We start from the raw sequence: 17,042 nt of genomic DNA, 5'->3' as shown, positions 1-17,042 counted from the left end.
TGCCCTGGTGCCAGTGATCCTTAGCTTAGTACCAAACTTTACGAGGTCGTCCAGTCAGCGTGTGTCTGCCACGATTCAAAGAACCTCATGTCCCACAAACACTGAAAGCACTAACACCATCAGAGGGAGGAGGAACTCTGGAACGCTGCTCGGCCTAAGAAAAAGGCCTGAGCACAGTTGAAAGCAACAGAAGTTTAATTTTTTTTTTTTTTTAACAGTTCCCAACACTGAGTAAGTTTCTGAGAAAAGAACTGAGAAACTATCCTCATCATGAGGCGTAAATATTTGAGCTACCATTACTACTATCATAATTTGCCTATTGGCTAAGTTGTGCCTGTAGTCAAAGATTCATATACCATATAATATCAAACAAACCATGTGGTATTGAATACTGTGTGAATTGGACTGACCGCAAGTCAGAGACCATATACTTGTTCTTAAAGAGAAATATTTTAATGATAATTAATTTATGTTTTAACTACAAAGGAGTTGTTAATTTTTACTAATTAGTGTTTATTTATTTATACAAATTTACCACATTTATATTCGATACCTTCAGGTACTCAAAGCAGTATATAACGTCCTATGCGGATTTCACTTTTTTCTTTTCATTTTCATAACCAACAAATATTTTTTTCATGCAGACTTCCTCCTGGAAGTCTGCAAACACGTTGACGATGCACTGAGAAAAAAAACAAAAAAAACAACAACAAAAACCTCAGTGGTCAGCTGTAATGAAGTGCAGACTGTGATTTGACTGTCTTGCTTAAAACGCCCCAGAGTGATGGAGACTAGTGCTTCCATGTCCTAATGGAGCCCTGCTGCCTTTGTTTGATTACAGTATTGTTATATTATACCGTCTAGGCACAGACTGCATAAACGACAGGTCTGAAACTAAACAGGGTCCTGATGCAGCAGCAGCAGCAGCTCAACAACACTTGATTGTTGTGCCCATAGCTGGGTTTAATGATGCTTGTGTTGTTGATTGCAGTGCACCACACGGGTGCAGTAAAGACACTCCTCAGAGGTCCTTCACACAAATAAATACCACCGAAGTCTGGGAGCTTCTGCCTTTTAAATTCCGCATGCCACTCACTTTATAGTGGATTATGCTGTCAAGGATCATTCCTGCCTCATTCGTGAAACCATCCAATGCTTCCCCTTTTTCTTTTAGAAGAATCCCAGCCACTGTGACCCTTTGTTACAGCTGTGCCACTCTTTCTCAGGTGTCACTGAGGGAAACTATTCACCCAAGCACCTACTTCATTAATACTGGATGCTTTGTTTGTTTTCAGTTGACAGCCTGTGGGGACATCAGGTTAACGAGAGTCTCTCTACTTGGATGGATTCTGGAGTTTTGATCCCTGTGAGTACAAGTGATGAGAAGTGAAGTCTTTAAACTGTGTCCCCTCCCCTTTTCCCATGTATATATACATTGGATTCTGAGCATAAAGGACCCATGTTGTGCAAGATTCACTTTTCCAATGTTTTCTAAAGGTTTTTATGTGAATATGACACCCATCATCTTGTTTTTGTCCCCATGCAAAGATGTACACTGTCCAAACAAAGGCACAACATGGCATAGAGCTAATGTCCATTGTTTTTGCAGGATGCTGCAAACAGAGGGATAAATATGCTTTTATTCTGGGAGTATTTAGGGGAAGGGTTAATTTAGCATGTTTATTAACAGGACGAATATGGGACCTTTCCCATTTATTAAAAAATATTAATTGGGGATTCTTGATTTTTTTTAAATGTACCCACAAAAAAAGCTTCGCAATAAAACATACATTTGACAGTTCTTAATAAATGATACAGCGCCGACCAGAAATCTGTGGCAAATGTTCACACCGGAAAGACGTAGAGAAGATGTAGCAAAAGCAAATAATATTGTTTTTTTGCTGCTGTCGACGAATTTTCTCGTCTAACCGGTTGTGGATCGTCTCTTCCTCTGTGGTCTCTGTTCCACACGAAAGGCCATCCGTCTAATCGTGGGTGTTTACCGTCTATCTTATCTCTGATCTCTGTCTATCCTTAAGGCACACACACACACACACACACACACACACACACTCATTATCGTTCATTTAGAGAAATAACCCTTGTCAGGCTTTTTAACCCACACACATATTGATGTGTCACACCATCCTACCCCCCTAATTAGTTAAACAAACGCCTGGACGTCCTAAGGAGAGAAAAACGCCATTTTAAACATTTACCGGCAATAAAGTGCTGAACTTTGGCCCCCGCCAGGATTCCAGGCGCGCTCACGGTGCCGCGCGGCCTCACACTTGCGAGACGGGGCATTATGGGTAACATTTAACGTTTTACGACAGCAGGCGCGCCGCTTTGTTTGTGTTGCCAATCACCGAGCGCGACCCGTAAAAACCCCCCTCCGCTCCGCTCGGCTCCGCGTCGTCAAACATTTCCTCAAATCAAAGTGGACGCGCGCCATTCCAAGCCGTGCGCATGCCCGCCGCGCGGGTGAAACGTCCTCTCTCTCCCCTCCTTGCCTGTGTGAGCACGCGGGCGCGCCCAAGGAAAGAATGAAGGCGCGCGCGTTTTCCTCTCTCTCTCTCTCTCTCTCTCTCTCTCTCTGATGTTCTGCTGTTGTGACTTGTCACGGCGGTGAATCACGGCGCTATAGGAGAGACCGCACAGGCAACTGGAGGAACAGGAAGTGGAAGGGGATTAAACACACATCGTCATGAATGAACGTGATGATAACGTATGATAATTAAAATACTGGAAAATATACATTCCGACTGACAGCGACAATTGTAAGAAATGACGCCTGCATTTAAAATACTGACACACTGAAATTAAGATTTCATTCAAAAAAAGATACTGTAGAATATTTTTTTTAAATGTTGATCAAGAAGTTTAAATAAAATCATATTAAAAAAAAAAAAAAAAAATGTTGGATGAGGTGTATACATATATATATATATACACAAAGGGGAAGTGAAGCTCCACTCAGTCACAGATTAAATTGAAACGCTGCAGGTATATTACAGTTATAAATTCAGCCACAGAGCAGCCGAGGGCCAAATTAAACAAACTTTCATGTGTCAGGCAGCCACACTCACGCTTATCAGGTGCAACACTGCTGTCATTTACACCCACTTTCATGACAATTGGTTGAGGGGACACCTAGAGGTGACTAATCGGTCGTAAATGACACTGAGGTAATATTATTGGCATATTTTAGAGTATTAGGCTAAAACTCCAGCTTGCCTCAGCCGCAAGTTATTATGACTTATTACAGGCCACTGTACACTGACAGTATTTTCCCAACATGACACGCTAAAACAACAATAATTCACGTATGATCAAATGTTATGCAACTACCATTTAGGAGCAATTACTAGTGAGGCATCAGAGGGGTCACGTTATGCTGGCGTTTAAATGTCACGTGTTTATGGGACTATAAAGAATCTCTTGAATTGGAGGGCGCATTAGAAAGTATGGTCGCCATAATGAAGCCCGCAGCTGTGGAGATGATATCGTGCTGTAAACAAGAAAATGGCTAAAGGTTTTCCAAGACTGTATAATGAGGACAGGCTGTTTGGAAAAAGTATAAGTTAAGCAGCGTTTAAATTGTAAACATCACATTTATACTCCTGGAGACTTTTATGTGTTTTTTATATTCAAGTGTCCCTCTGTGTTTTAATTGTAAAAAGAAACGAGGTTGGTTTAAATCCCAACATCCTTCCCCTCACAGGACCCTATCAGCGCAAACACACACAGCCCCTGCCTTATTTGCGCTGCGCCTTAATATCAGTGTGACCGGCAGGTAATATAGATATGGGGATTTCTGCAGGTGTCAGAGAGCCAGATATGATATTGATTTTTCTTTCACGCGGGCAAAGGTGCGCGGGAATGTCGGCATAAGATAAAAACATGTGTAATTGTTGAGGTAATATTTTAACCTGATTAAGGGTGGAGTGCACCCAAAAGTTTGTGCACAATAAAAAAAAAGGATAATATTCATATCTTCTCATTTGAAATAGAAATTATTTATAAATGTTTCCACAATAAGACACGTGATGACGTATGGTATGGCGTGAACGCGTTTGATATTCCAAAAGAACTGATGATTTTCGACACATTTTCGACACATTGGATGCGTTGGGAAGGCAGACGAAAAGCGCGTTTCGAGACGTTTGTCCCGCTTCTTATCGCGCCGCACAAAATAACACGTTATTGGTGCAGACTCTGCTGATTTACAGAAATTTAAATATAATTTGTACGTAGTTTTTTCCTAGGGAAATAATGGTGATTTGAGCAGAATTTTAAGCAAAAATATCCAAAATAGACAAATGCTTGAAGAAAGACATTGGGTTACTCTTGGTTAATCCTCTGATTACTCTCTCAAATCCAGCACATCAGTCAGCTGTCTGTCTCTCTTCTGGTTATTTACACAGTTTGAAATAACGGGCCGGCCGCTGCTCGTCTCCACACAGGACTCCTGAAATAAACCTCTCATTTCCGGCAGTTTATTCAAACAAATCATGTTACCACAAAACACATCAGCGACTTGGAATCACCTTTCGTATATATTTTAGGCTAATGAACTTGCTTTCTGCAAAGTCGTACATTTGTTTGCTTCTTTTCAGGGGGGGATAGGGGTACAAAACACTCAAGTTAAACATGCGGGAGGGTTTTTTTTTCTTTTTCTTTTTTTCAAACTATGCCAAGCAAAATTAAATGAAGAAGAATTAAAAAGCTGTTAGGTCACTGGACGGGAGGCGTCGTTGAGTCATCCTGCACGGACGGTGAAAGCTGGTGTACGCACACAGAAACAGAAGCATATGTACATTACAGAGGCTAGATTCCTTTACCTTGACCACTTTGGATTCGGCAGACGATCGAAAATTTTGTGCAAATCCTCGTTTTCTTTTCTTTTTTTGGTCAACCCCAACCCCCACCCAACCCCCGGTTTCTCTCCCCACGGTCAGTCTCCAAGAGCAAGCAAGCAAGCAAGCAAGCACACAAAAAAATCCTATAGGCCTGTATATATTTACATTTATGTATTTACAATGCAGCGATGTAACACGTCTTCATCATTAAAAAAAAAAAAAAAGGGGGGGGGGAGAGAAAAAGAAAAACCCTGGACATTTCGATTTGCTGTGCAAGTTCATCGGTAAACACAAATAACCCGCATAATCCATGTTTTCTTTAAAAAACAAAAACAAAAACAAAAACAATTGACCGCAACTTATCCAGTTTTAGTTGTCTTTGAATGTGATGTTTCGCTCCAGCCGCAGGTGTCGCCTCTGTGAGCTCTGACGCCGAGTCCGCTCGTCTCGCACTATATTCTGCTTTGAGTTCTACATGAAGGAACTGCATCGTTGAGCCCGTCAGCTGTTGTACTGGCACGCGTTCAGACTGGAGCCGGGGCTCTGCAGGCCGCTGTATCCGAAAGTGGGGTGCTGTTTGGACTTGAGTCTGAGGGTGGCCAGGCTCGAGTTGCAAGTGTCCCGGTAGACGCTGTACGGCGAGCCGGGCGGCGCGTACGGGCACGCCGGTGACGACATGGCCGAGTTGATCCCGGACGTGCCGATCCCGTTCAGGTTGCTGATGTTGTTGAGGCCCGGGGTGGGCATGCCCGGCACGGCGGAGTGGCCCATCCCGGAGGCCATGGTCATGGAGGAGATGGAGTTGGGCGCCGAGAACATGGACTGCGAGGTGAGCGGGCTCATGGAGTTGAAGAAGGTGAAGTTCTTGGTGGAGAGCGGCGCCGGGGCGAGGCCCTTGTTGGTCCAGTTGTTGTACGTGTACGCCGGGTACATGTCGTCGTAGGGCTGCATGAGGCCGCTGAACTGCGGCAGGTAGCTGTTCTTGCACAGGTCCATCTGCTGATTGCGCTCCCGCTTCCTCCACTTGGCACGGCGGTTCTTGAACCACACCTGCAGGGTGGAAGGGTAGATGGTGAGACGCGCAGGGCGGTTTGGTGCGGACATACGCGCAGCAAACAGCAGGGCACGAATAATAATGATATATATGGATAATTCTCGAATTATTTTGGATGAAAATTGTCGCGAAAAGCTGCGTATATTTTGCTTTATTGTCAGGGCTTCCTGTTTGCACTTTAGTTCAACTAATACAAAGCAAAATAAAACCGCGTGCGCAACCCGCACAGAAAATATTCGTAAACAACTATAAGTCAAGGAATTGACCTTTAAAGTTAATTCAAAAACATGGCACGATCTCCGTTCTTTCTTTTTGCAGGAAACACTCAAACAATCCTACGTCGAAAATTACAAGCTGCGGTCCCCACGTCCATTTTGCAGTTCTTTAATACCACATCTGTTCAATGTTCTCGGATGTCTTTGTTTACGGCGCAGTGTAAGCAAAAAAATGCCCGGATTGTAATTTTAGTCTCGATAATTTGAGGAAACACACACAGTCGCTTGTTCGCCTCACGGACTTGAGCGTCCATGGCTGCAGAATTAAAAATCAGTTTCTGCGTTTATTTTTTCGTCCGAATATTATTTAATTTATTTAGGCCAAATTCCTTCTCTAATTTCTTCGTAAAAATCGACACAGATTGTTTTTCTTTTTAAAACACGAAACAAGTGGCGTTGTCACATTGAAACAATCAAATCATTTTAGAAGTGTTACAGTAAACTTTTAATCACTTTGAATTTATAAAACAAGATTGAGTTCACACCAAATTAATAAATTACTGAATACATTTAAGACGATTAAAATAACTTGAGCTTATTGTACAATTTTTTTTTAACTTCCTATGTGAATCCTGCATTTTTCCGGAATTGTTATAAATTACCGTTTTAATTTTGCCTTTATCTTCGATCGATATTCATTTTGCCAATCTCGATTCATTGAATAATTCTGCACCAACAGTAACTTATGAAACAATAAATAACATTCTACAATTTTTAGTTAGTGTAACGCGTGTATGCGTTGCGTGCAGGTACTCCAGTATTCGTGTGTGTGTGTGTGTGTGTGTGTGTGTGTGTGTGTGTGTGTGTGTGTGTGTGTGTGTGTGCGCAATCCAACCTAAACACTCACTGTAAACGTGCCTCTGGATATCCTCACGCCTTATCGAGCGCCTGACTAAATATCCGCACTCTGCGAGTCATTTTTTAAGATTCCCGGCAGAAACAGTTTACAAGTGGCCTCCTCGCTCCTCACCCGGACTATTTATAGGGACGGGGGTGCTGCGGACAAATTGTCCACAAAGGCCGTGAGCGATGTGACAGCGAGCCACGGAGGAAGAGTCGAGCTACTCCTCGGCTCGGCTTCACTACTACCGGGACGCACAAGCCGCGCTGTATTTGGTGAGACGCCCCTCTTGCTGCTTAAAAACTGCAGTCATTTTGTGGAATATTGAAAACCTCGAAAATCAATCGCATCCTGTTTCCGGTCAGGACTGATCGCTGATGCCCCTCAGGTCAAGTCCAACCACTTTAAAACGTCAAAATATCGCACGAAACGCTTCACGTATTATAGATACTGTTTTGATATCTCTCTCTCTCTCTCTCTCACACACACACACACACACACACACACACACACACACACACACACACACACACACCAGTGTTCTCTAAAGCTGATCTACCTAATCATTTCATATTTGGCTCTAGAAACTGCTGAAATAACTGTTTCTAATTTAATTCCTACTTTTTATACATCATCTCTTTTATTCAAATACCGTTTTTCTCTCATTTTGTCGCAGCTAATGCAGAGATAATGCAGTTCCCCCTGAATAAAAACCCAACTGCACTTGTTCAGTTTTACGAGTTTTTCCCGCTTTGCATCCACTTCTCTTTTCAAGAGAAACCAGCGTGAACTTCAATCCCCATTTCAAACTCTGTCCTGTTCTTTGTTTTCCCTATACTGACTTTATAGGATTTAGATCTTTCTTTCTTTCTTTTTTCTTTTTTTTTTTTTTCATCAGAACCGGCTGAGAAAAACCGTCCTAACACGCCACATCACGTCCCTCCACAGTGCAGTCCCTCGCGCTACCCACTTGTGGCACAGCTCCAGGTGAATTTTGTCTCGCGAGCGGTCGCATCTAGCAGGGGACAAATAGGCGTCCACGCCGTTGATGACGACACGGACAGATAAAGCCTCAATTGGTCGGTTCCGCAGCGTGGATACACCCTTCAAGCGAATGTCAGTCCGAGCAAACAGAGAATCTAAAAGCGCCTCGGAATAAACTGCGTTTCGAATCATTTAGTTCCACCCGCGTTCAAAAAATGTGCACGGTCATTTTAAAAACGCCACACGGTTTCTTTCTTCTTCTTTTTTTCAGGTGCCCTCTCACACTGAATATCAAAAATTATTTAAAACTCAGTTTTTATATGCAGCCTCTCAGTGATATAACAACTGAATGCTATATAGTGGCATATAGCTTAATTAGCCCGAATGTTAAAATAAAAGTACTCCAACCTTCAGTTAAGTCTTGGGGAAAAGGCGCTTTGGTAGAAACGGTTCCTTGTGGATCCTGATGCCTCAAAGTGCTTCAAAGATATTTACAGTCGTTGACTTAAAAAAAAATCCGCTCTTTTGAGTTGCTCGTGTGGTTTATTAAAATATCAAACAAATCAGTGGTCAGTTTGGCAAATGTAACGGCGGCACCGTTGGATTTAAATTTAGAGGGAATAATCAAGGGTTCCAGTGTGATTTCAATTTTATCCTGTAATTTCATGTTTTGCATGATTTTTTTTTTCACCCAGGTAATTTGTACGTACGTGTTGAAATTATTTCGACGTATTTTTCCAACTGCTTACAGCCGAATTAATCAAATGAGCTATGTAGTTTTGTTATTCGTCTATTAAACGCTGTTTTACACACGCCTTCCGGACAGTTTACGCGCGGCCTCTTACCCGCACTCTGGCCTCGGTCAGGTTGGTCCACACTGCGATCTCCTCCCTGGTGCTCATGTCCGGGTAGCGGTTCCTCTGGAAGGTGGCCTCCAGCTCCTGGAGCTGCTGGCTGGTGAAGTGAGTCCGCTGCCGCCGCTGCTTCTTCTTCTTGGGGTCGTCTCCGTTGCCGTCATCGCTACGGTGCTCGGCGCTCCTCTCCTTCTCTGTGGGTCACAACACAGCGGGATCAGTGCGAGCTCTGCTAGCCGCGGGCGCATGTGGACCTCTCGCATTTCAGAATTAATATTTTCGACTTCCAATGTAATAATTACAAAAGGCAAATCATGGCAATTCGTGAAAACCCAGATTAAATGTTTTGGTAAATATAAACACTTTGGATCGGATTTAAATTCAACCAGCAACTACAGAACAATGGTCAAATCGGACGATGGACAGCTAAATGTTTGTCTTGTGAGAGGTTTTGTGACTTTTCTTCCTTGACACACGGCCTCCGTGCGCGTTACGTTGAAAGATCAATAATACTTTATTTTTTACGACGAGGTCTGCCCACTGTCTTATCTCACATCTGCTATCTGCTGTTCGTGTCCTCATTAAACTGAGGGGTCAACACGTGCAAAGGTCAAAACACAAAAAACGGCGAACGGCGTTTTGGTGGTTTGTCAAAGCAGAAAACAAACAGGCGGCCTTAAAAACACTAGCGTTGCTTTCAATGTCTGACGCGTACACGATTTCAGCGGAGGAAATGCGGCTTAAAACTTTACTTTGCCATTACTATGCCATTGTATAGTTCAGAGTAACTCATTAGGATTTAACTACAAATTGAGGATTAGGAATAATAAAAAAAAAAAAATCGTCTGTTGGAGTTTTGGATTCTGACCTCATGACTACTTCCAGTTTAGACTAGAAGACTGGCCCGCCATTTAAAGTGGGGTTTAATGCACTCACTGACAGCAGGCCAGGCTCTTGTGCACATTTCCCCTCCGCCGAGGACCGCCAAGTGCTTTGTGCATTGGCCGGCGAAATAAACAAGACATGTCACGGCAGCCAATCCGCACTATTTGTCCCACCGTACTTCTGTCTGCTTTCCGTGCGCGCTCTTCTGCAGAGCGCAAGGAAGCTGCATAGTTTAACTGTTCCGATGTTGCCTATTCTGCCGATTTGCATGTTTCCACACACGGAAATAAGCCGTCAGTGCAAGTTGGTCCCGAGTCAAAGCAAAGACACTGGGTCTCTCCCGCAGTAATGCCCCACTTTTACTTTTTTTTTTTTCCGTGGCGCAGCTCTGCCCGGATGCCTGTGTGACAGCTCGGCCATTAAACGCGCGAGCCAGGCCACGTAAAAAAAGAAATAAAGAAATAAAATAAACTGTGAGGGCACTCAAAGGGAGAAGAGTCGCTGTGTTAAAAGCACTTGAGAGGAGGAGGGCCCGTATACCTGCCAAGTCTGTGTCTGAGCACTCGCTGCTCGAGTTCTCCAGAGTCTCTCGGCTGCTGTTGGAGCTTCTGGGTAAATGAAACGCCGGGGCCACGTCTCTGGGCTGCGGCGGTGGTGGCTGCGGCGGCTGCGGCGGCGCTCTCACCGCTTCTGCGAGTCTCTCCAAATTCATCCCACCTCAGATAGAAGGAAGGGATGTGCGAGCGCAAAAAAGGATGGAACGTATAGGTAAAAATCCCCGCACGGAGAGTTCCTTAACAGCCAAACATCCAGCCGGACGGGCACCGAGACGTGAGAGGATGAGCCAGGAGAAACGGAGGAGGGAATTTCCACCAGTGTTCGCGTCCTTTGCCAGGCTAATAATGGAGCATTTGAACGGAGAAAAGTGAACTTGGATCAGCAGCAGTAGCAGCAGCCTGTTCCTCCGCTACAGCAGTGACAGCCCAGTGCGCTCTCCGTCGCTCCGCAGCTTTGAAGGAGGAGGAAAAAAGAGCTTCTGCCAGTTGTGAGCGAGCTCTCCAGCCCACACAATGGATCCACCCATTCACGGCGCTTATCCTTCCCCAAAACCCAACGGCCCCTCCCACTGAACCTGCGAGGAAACATCCACCCAAACAAGATATTTAGCCTGACGTCAAGTCAAAGCGTTCTTTCCTTTTGTCTTCAGCTCGGCAAAATGTCCAGCAGAGGGAACAATCCGAGCTCAACACGCGGCCCTGCGTGCGTGGGAATTAATGCCGTGCGAGACTAGTTCTGCTGATTTGACATTTCGTCTTATTAGCTGACGTCATCATGCATTCTTTTCTCTTAAAAAATGTGTGTGTATATACATATATATATATACACATATATACTGGATATGTATATACACACGCACACACACACACACACACACACACACACACACACACACACACACACACACACACACACATATATATGTGTGTGTGTGTGTGTATGTGTATATATATATATATATGTGTGTGTGTGTGTATATATATATATATATATATATATATATATATATATATATATATATATATATATATATATATATATATATATATATATGTGTGTATATATATATGTGTGTATATATATATGTGTGTATATATATATATATATATATATATATATATATATATATATATATATATATATATATATATATATGTGTATATATATATATATATATATATATCTCATCATATACAAACTCTCTCACACACAGACAAAGCAGCTGTTGAGGTCCTGCAGCCGTGCAGGCATGTTGGAAATGTGTCCAGTGTAATGTACGCAGCTGCAGGGGCGCGTCACACACACACACACACACACACACACACACACACACACACAATACAATGTATATCTCGGATATGTACTGAGCTGAATCAACATTTGCAATCACACACACACACACACACACACACACACACACACGCACCCTCGGTGTTTAAAGGTGCGCGGTGATATGAGCTCGTATTGTGCTCGCTGGCACAGTCTGTCACCGCAAAGAAAATATTCTGGACCCGTATTAATATGAAGAGAAAAAAAAACAGAGAAAGAAAGAAGGCTGTGAGGTTAGGACTGTGTTTTTATTTTCACACGGCTCCCTGGTAACAAATGACCGATAATTAATGGCGTAGTGATACTTGAGAATTAACAGTTGATTAAACAGATTTAATCCTGCGTTAACTGGCCAGTAAGTGGTGCGATGATTCGAACGCATCGGCATTAAGCGGCTATTACAAAGGCGGCGAAGAGCTAATACGTCAGTTAAAAGGTTGTTTCCGGTAAAGTTTTTTTTTTCTTAAAAAAACAAAAAAACATAGTCCCCATTTTTCGAGGATTTTTTTTTTCAAATATGCTTCAAAGGAATGATGTCGAAATCCCACATAAATAAACTTTATCATTCATTATTTTCTTTATGAAATATATCACATTAAAAAAATTGGATCAGATGGTTTTTTTTGTCTGATCGGATTATAGTCTGATGTGTCTTCTGCGTCTCTCATGTGTCTCTCATGCAGAAACCAACTGCAACCCTCTTGAACCATCCACGCGCCTGGAGAGCAGAGCCCCATCCAGATGTTGACTGATGGATCAGAGGTTCCAAGGTAATGTCTGTAACTTACATTTAAAAAAAAATAAAGAAATACCGCAAAACGCGCGTAGCCTGCAATACAACCACGCTGCAGGCTTGTTCTTATTAGTTAATTAGTAAAATTGTTGCTGCTTGACACAGTATAGCACGTATATCATTATTTTTATGCATGCGTATCTGAAGATTAACGTTAGATCTACAGTGTGCGCACGGCCTCGTTGAACCCTTTTACGCACAGTTTCTAATCTCACTGCGCGCCATTGAGTTGGGTCCGAATGGTTTCCTGAGTTCGACCACAAACTCACAAGAAATGTGAAAACAATGCGCAGTTTTCTAAAACGAGCTCAGAGAGTTGGTCGATTCAAGGCAAGAGAGAATCTTAATTTGAGCTTTTTGCCTCTACCCCCCCTTTTGAAATTGGCACGTCAAGAAGTGCGGGAGATTTGCAATGTGCTAAGTGTAGCTCCGGGAAGGTGACATTGCAAACGAGCTAAATCGCTTATTTAATGCTTGTGAGTTTCCCCCCGGCCTGTCCCGCACCGTGGAGAGCCAGTGCTTCCAGCCTCCTGTGCACCGCGGCTCAGGCCTCAACCTTCAGACTTCTCACCCTCAACTCTTACAGAAGATTCCCGTTTTCGACTCTTTTAGAAGCAACTGGACGAAGCCTCCAATAGACACACGGCTTGTCCTCATGTATGTTTGCACCTCCGCAAAAAGGCCGATGCTCGATGGACGCAAACTGCTCCACAGTAGATCATTCTTAAAAACTAAACATGCCTCAAATTGGACTGACAGGCTGATCTCGCAAGTTCGAACCTCACGTTATGAGAGAAGCGCACCTGAGTAGGGAAAACTACCGCTACTGATCCAAAGTGGACGTTAAAAAAAAAGCCATTTAGGCGCTAAGTGGATTTTTGGCGCAGAAAATCAGCACTGTGGCTGCAGAGAGCCGCGTGTGCGGCGTCAGTAGAGGGTGACGAGGTGAGTGGGTACAGCAGGTCTTTAGGTGTTCAGTGAATGATGAGTGGAAGCTCCTCCAAAAGTAATTTTCCTAATATTCGACTATTACTGTCAATAAAAAAAAAAGGACAATAGCCTCAGTGACCTCGTTAATCCCAGCTGGAATATTAAAGGATTTACAGCATGTGGAGATTTTCCACGGAGGACTTCCTGTGACTCTACCGTCCTCTGTCCTGCAGCAGATACCGCAGGCTGACAGATGAAGGAGGAGGAGGAGGAAGGTGTGTGTGTGTGTGTGTGTGTGTGTGTGTGTGTGTGTGTGTGTGTGTGTGTGTGTGTGTGTGTGTGTGTGTGTGTGTGTGGGGGGGGGGTGTTATCCAAATACCCAGCCTCCCGTGCGCGCGTCCCGCGCCTCCTCTGCGCTCCTCTGAGGGGGGCACTTGCGTGTGATGGATGACTTAAAAAGCCTTTCCATCCGGCAGGACAGGTTAAAGGCCAGTGGCAGTGCAAACACTCATCATTTTCTCCTCCCTCTCTCCCCGGGAGAAGTGAAAATAAACTCGGCGAACTCCGTTAATCACACACCCAACATACACCCCCCTGAAAAAAACAAAAACAAACAAAACAAACAAAAACAAGGGTGAGTGAGCAGAGAAAATGAAAAGTGGCCGGTTGGAGGGCAGTACAGCAGCCGAGATGTAACCGGACACGGTGCGTAACCGGAGAGGACGGAGCTGATTATTTCCCTGGTGATGGTTCCCCTGTTTGACTCGCAGCCTGACAACCGAGCAACAGGCCGACACGAAGGCTGCAAGTGTAAATAAAACATCCTGTAATGACCGTCAGGGGACAACAATGCTGCTGTCCTCTGTTTTGGACTGAAAAAAAATGCTCGTAAAAAACAAAAACAAAAAAACTCAAATTAATTTAATGAATTATATTTTTTGTAGCAGAAAATAATATTGACACGCCTTAAAACCACACAATAGTAATAATAATGATAATGATAATGATAATGATAATGATGATGATAATAATAATAATAATAATAATAATAATAATAATCATCATCATCATCATCTGCATCTGCATCGCTGTAAATTTATTTCGTGACCTCACAGGATAGTTTGACTTTTAAACCCCTCTTAAGTATAAGGCTCACGCTATAGCACATGAGTTAAGTGTAGCTGTGTTATTTCATTTGTATTGGGTCCTAAAATAAAACAGATTTAAATGAGCAGGGCAAGCAGAGAGCTCGCCTGGAGTCAATTTAAACATCCCAGAAGAATTCCAGAAAGTTACATTTCCATTTAATGTTTACTGCGGTTTTGTGAGATAAAATTCAGGTTTACATTTGTATTTTCCCGATTTGTAAACCGGATCCTCTCCTGAACCAGTTCTTCATTTTTTTTGCGGTGAATCTGTTTTGATTCTCTCCCATTTTTAATTTTCAAATAAAAGACTGTTCAGCAGGAATTAAAGTATCCACAGAAAACAGATAGTCAAAACAAAACAGATCACTTGTGTGGGAGAAGAAGTACAAAAAAACTGAAGCCACGCTTCTGGGGCTGTTGTTTCAGGCTGCTTCCAATTTATACCCGCACGCTTCGATTTACATTTTATGATGAGATATATCCGCAAAAACTGCACATGTAGTCCTCATCGCCACGCACATTAATTCAGTACGCAGGAAACATATTTTGTGGGGGGAATAGTGAAGAAAAAAAACCCCACGTAAAAGCAGATGTCACTGAACACGCACACGCGTTTGTTGATCTTCCGCCAAATATTTTGAAGTATGAAGCATCTCAGGTTTTTAGGGGAAAGCAGAGATGAAATCGATTACTAGCGTTTTCTTTATTGAAATGGACATATGATAAACGAATAAATAAATGAATAAATAAATAAATAAATTGGTAAATTCAATTTAAAATCCCAAGTAAACTCTTACCTGGATCTCCACAAGAAACCCCATTCTTGGACAGATTGAGTTCCATCCCAGTGGCCTGGAAAACAGAAGGAGGGAGGGCAGGGGGGGAGGAGGGGTACATGTTGTTTACATTTTTAAAAAGGCGAATAAACTAGCTTCACCTCGAACGAGCATATTTATTTTTTCTTTATACGCAGTAGATGAGCTGCTTCACAATAAGTCACAATGTAATCCTTCACACGTTACATTCTCTTCACTGCAATACAAGAGCGATTGACAAAATAATAAAACAAAATTTAATATATACTGACGACGTTTTACCGCCGGAATAATAATAATAATAATAATAATAATAATAATAATAATAATTATAATAATAATAATAATAATAATAATGACAAGCTTCAAATATTCGGACCCCTAAAACAAAGTTTATCCACGACATGATGCTGTAGCCCCCCCCCCCCCACCCCCCACGCACACACACCTACACGCAATTCCACGACACGCGCACACACGCACAGCTTCCTATGTACACGAGGCCATTCCACTGCCTTCCGCTGCCACTCTGCGCTCATTGTGAAACCTCCGCTGCACGGCTCTCCGTCCCTCCGCCGCAGCCCCGCGCTCTCCGCACACATTTCCCGCCGCAGCTGTTTTGACCTGAGCAGCCTGAGCGGAGCTGCTGTGGACAGCGGCGGTTACTGACGGAGCCATGACTCAGCTGCAGCTCCCAGTCACACACAATCATCCGCTTGAAGACCGAGACCGTATAGCTGTGCGTAAAGTTCCTCCTTCCTCATCCCTGCTGATGCTCTTTGCGATGACATCACTCTCTAAATATTATTATTATTATTATTATTATTATTATTATTATTATTATTATTATTATGAGCAGTAGTATTCATTTAAATGAGATCGACTGACACAACCGGACTCTTCCCGCTCCTCTCGCTGATTTACTCTGCGCTAAAACACAAACAGGACGCGCGTTTTACTCACCAGATTAGTTCCTAGCAGAGGCAGGCGACAGATTTTGCAAAGTGAAGGAAAAAAAAAGGGTTCCAGCCTTCAGTGTTTCTCCATGCAGGTGTCCAGTAAATCCACCGTGTTCGCTCGGCTGCGCGCAAACGCCGTGTACGCGGTAATCAGCGCTTTGGTGGCGTCTCCGCGGCGTTGCCTTGGTTTTTCTCCGAGCCATTCGCTGCACGCCTCGAGATGACGTCACCCCAGCACACACACACACACACACACACACACACACACACACACACACACACACACACACACACACACACGCTCCAACCCCCACTGCTCCATCCCTCTCATCCCTCCTGCATCTTCCGTGTCCTCGCTGTCAGTTTCCTAACCGAATTCCTACTCATCATCATCATCATCTGCGGTCGAAATCTTGAACGTTCTCTTCCAGTAATAAAGTTCTTTAGAAGTCCTTTGACGAAACACAAAACAAGAGATCTCTTGTGGAAGTTGTAGTGTCGTCACCTGACCTGCATACCTTGTTGTGTCTAACGTTCCAGTGTAAAAGTAGAAGCTTGAACTATTTATTGTTTGTCTTGCGACAGTTTAAAAGTGTCTTAAATTGAAGTCAGAGCGTCTCACGTTGTTGTTTTTAATCATGTGGATTTTCTTGCTGAATTTCAGTCGTCTAAAAATAATCAGTGATAAACAGCTGAAACATTTTTCGTTGAATTAAACGACCCTTATTTACTATTACATTTATTATTGTCACTGT

At 43.2% G+C, this 17,042-nt stretch overlaps 1 protein-coding gene across 2 annotated transcripts; it reads right to left on the bottom strand.

The window, feature by feature from the left end:
* Positions 1-4,483: 4,483 nt before the first annotated feature.
* On the bottom strand, positions 4,484-16,441 carry pitx1 (paired-like homeodomain 1). 2 transcript variants are annotated; one of them, XM_076031889.1, is made up of 4 exons: positions 16,292-16,441; positions 15,311-15,365; positions 8,862-9,064; positions 4,484-5,912 (listed from the first exon to the last, which is right to left on the bottom strand). In XM_076031889.1, exons 2-4 carry the CDS (start codon positions 15,354-15,356, stop codon positions 5,364-5,366), a joined length of 798 nt encoding a protein of 265 aa, XP_075888004.1. In that variant the 5' UTR covers positions 15,357-15,365; positions 16,292-16,441; the 3' UTR covers positions 4,484-5,363. The 2 variants fall into 2 exon arrangements, with proteins under 2 accessions (XP_075888004.1, XP_075888003.1); XM_076031888.1 differs by lacking the exons at positions 15,311-15,365; positions 16,292-16,441 and adding an exon at positions 10,296-10,820.
* Between the last annotated feature and the right edge of the window lie 601 nt (positions 16,442-17,042).

The sequence above is a fragment of the Nelusetta ayraudi genome, unplaced genomic scaffold (assembly GCF_046127955.1).
Source record: "Nelusetta ayraudi isolate G7.1 ecotype Tasmania unplaced genomic scaffold, CSIRO-AGI_Nayr_v1 ptg000033l, whole genome shotgun sequence".
Lineage (NCBI taxonomy): Eukaryota > Metazoa > Chordata > Actinopteri > Tetraodontiformes > Monacanthidae > Nelusetta > Nelusetta ayraudi.
This window is presented reverse-complemented; position numbering and strand designations above follow the sequence as displayed.

What these genes read in the sequence shown, in the direction of transcription:
- pitx1 (XM_076031888.1), bottom strand. Translation starts at nt 10,467, where the DNA reads ATGAATTTGGAGAGACTCGCAGAAGCGGTGAGAGCGCCGCCGCAGCCG. An exon ending in CTCAGACACAGACTTGGCAG is followed by an intron (nt 9,065 to 10,295) that starts GTATACGGGCCC and finishes TGTGACCCACAG; the next exon opens with AGAAGGAGAGGAGCGCCGAG. An exon ending in TGACCGAGGCCAGAGTGCGG is followed by an intron (nt 5,913 to 8,861) that starts GTAAGAGGCCGC and finishes TCCACCCTGCAG; the next exon opens with GTGTGGTTCAAGAACCGCCG.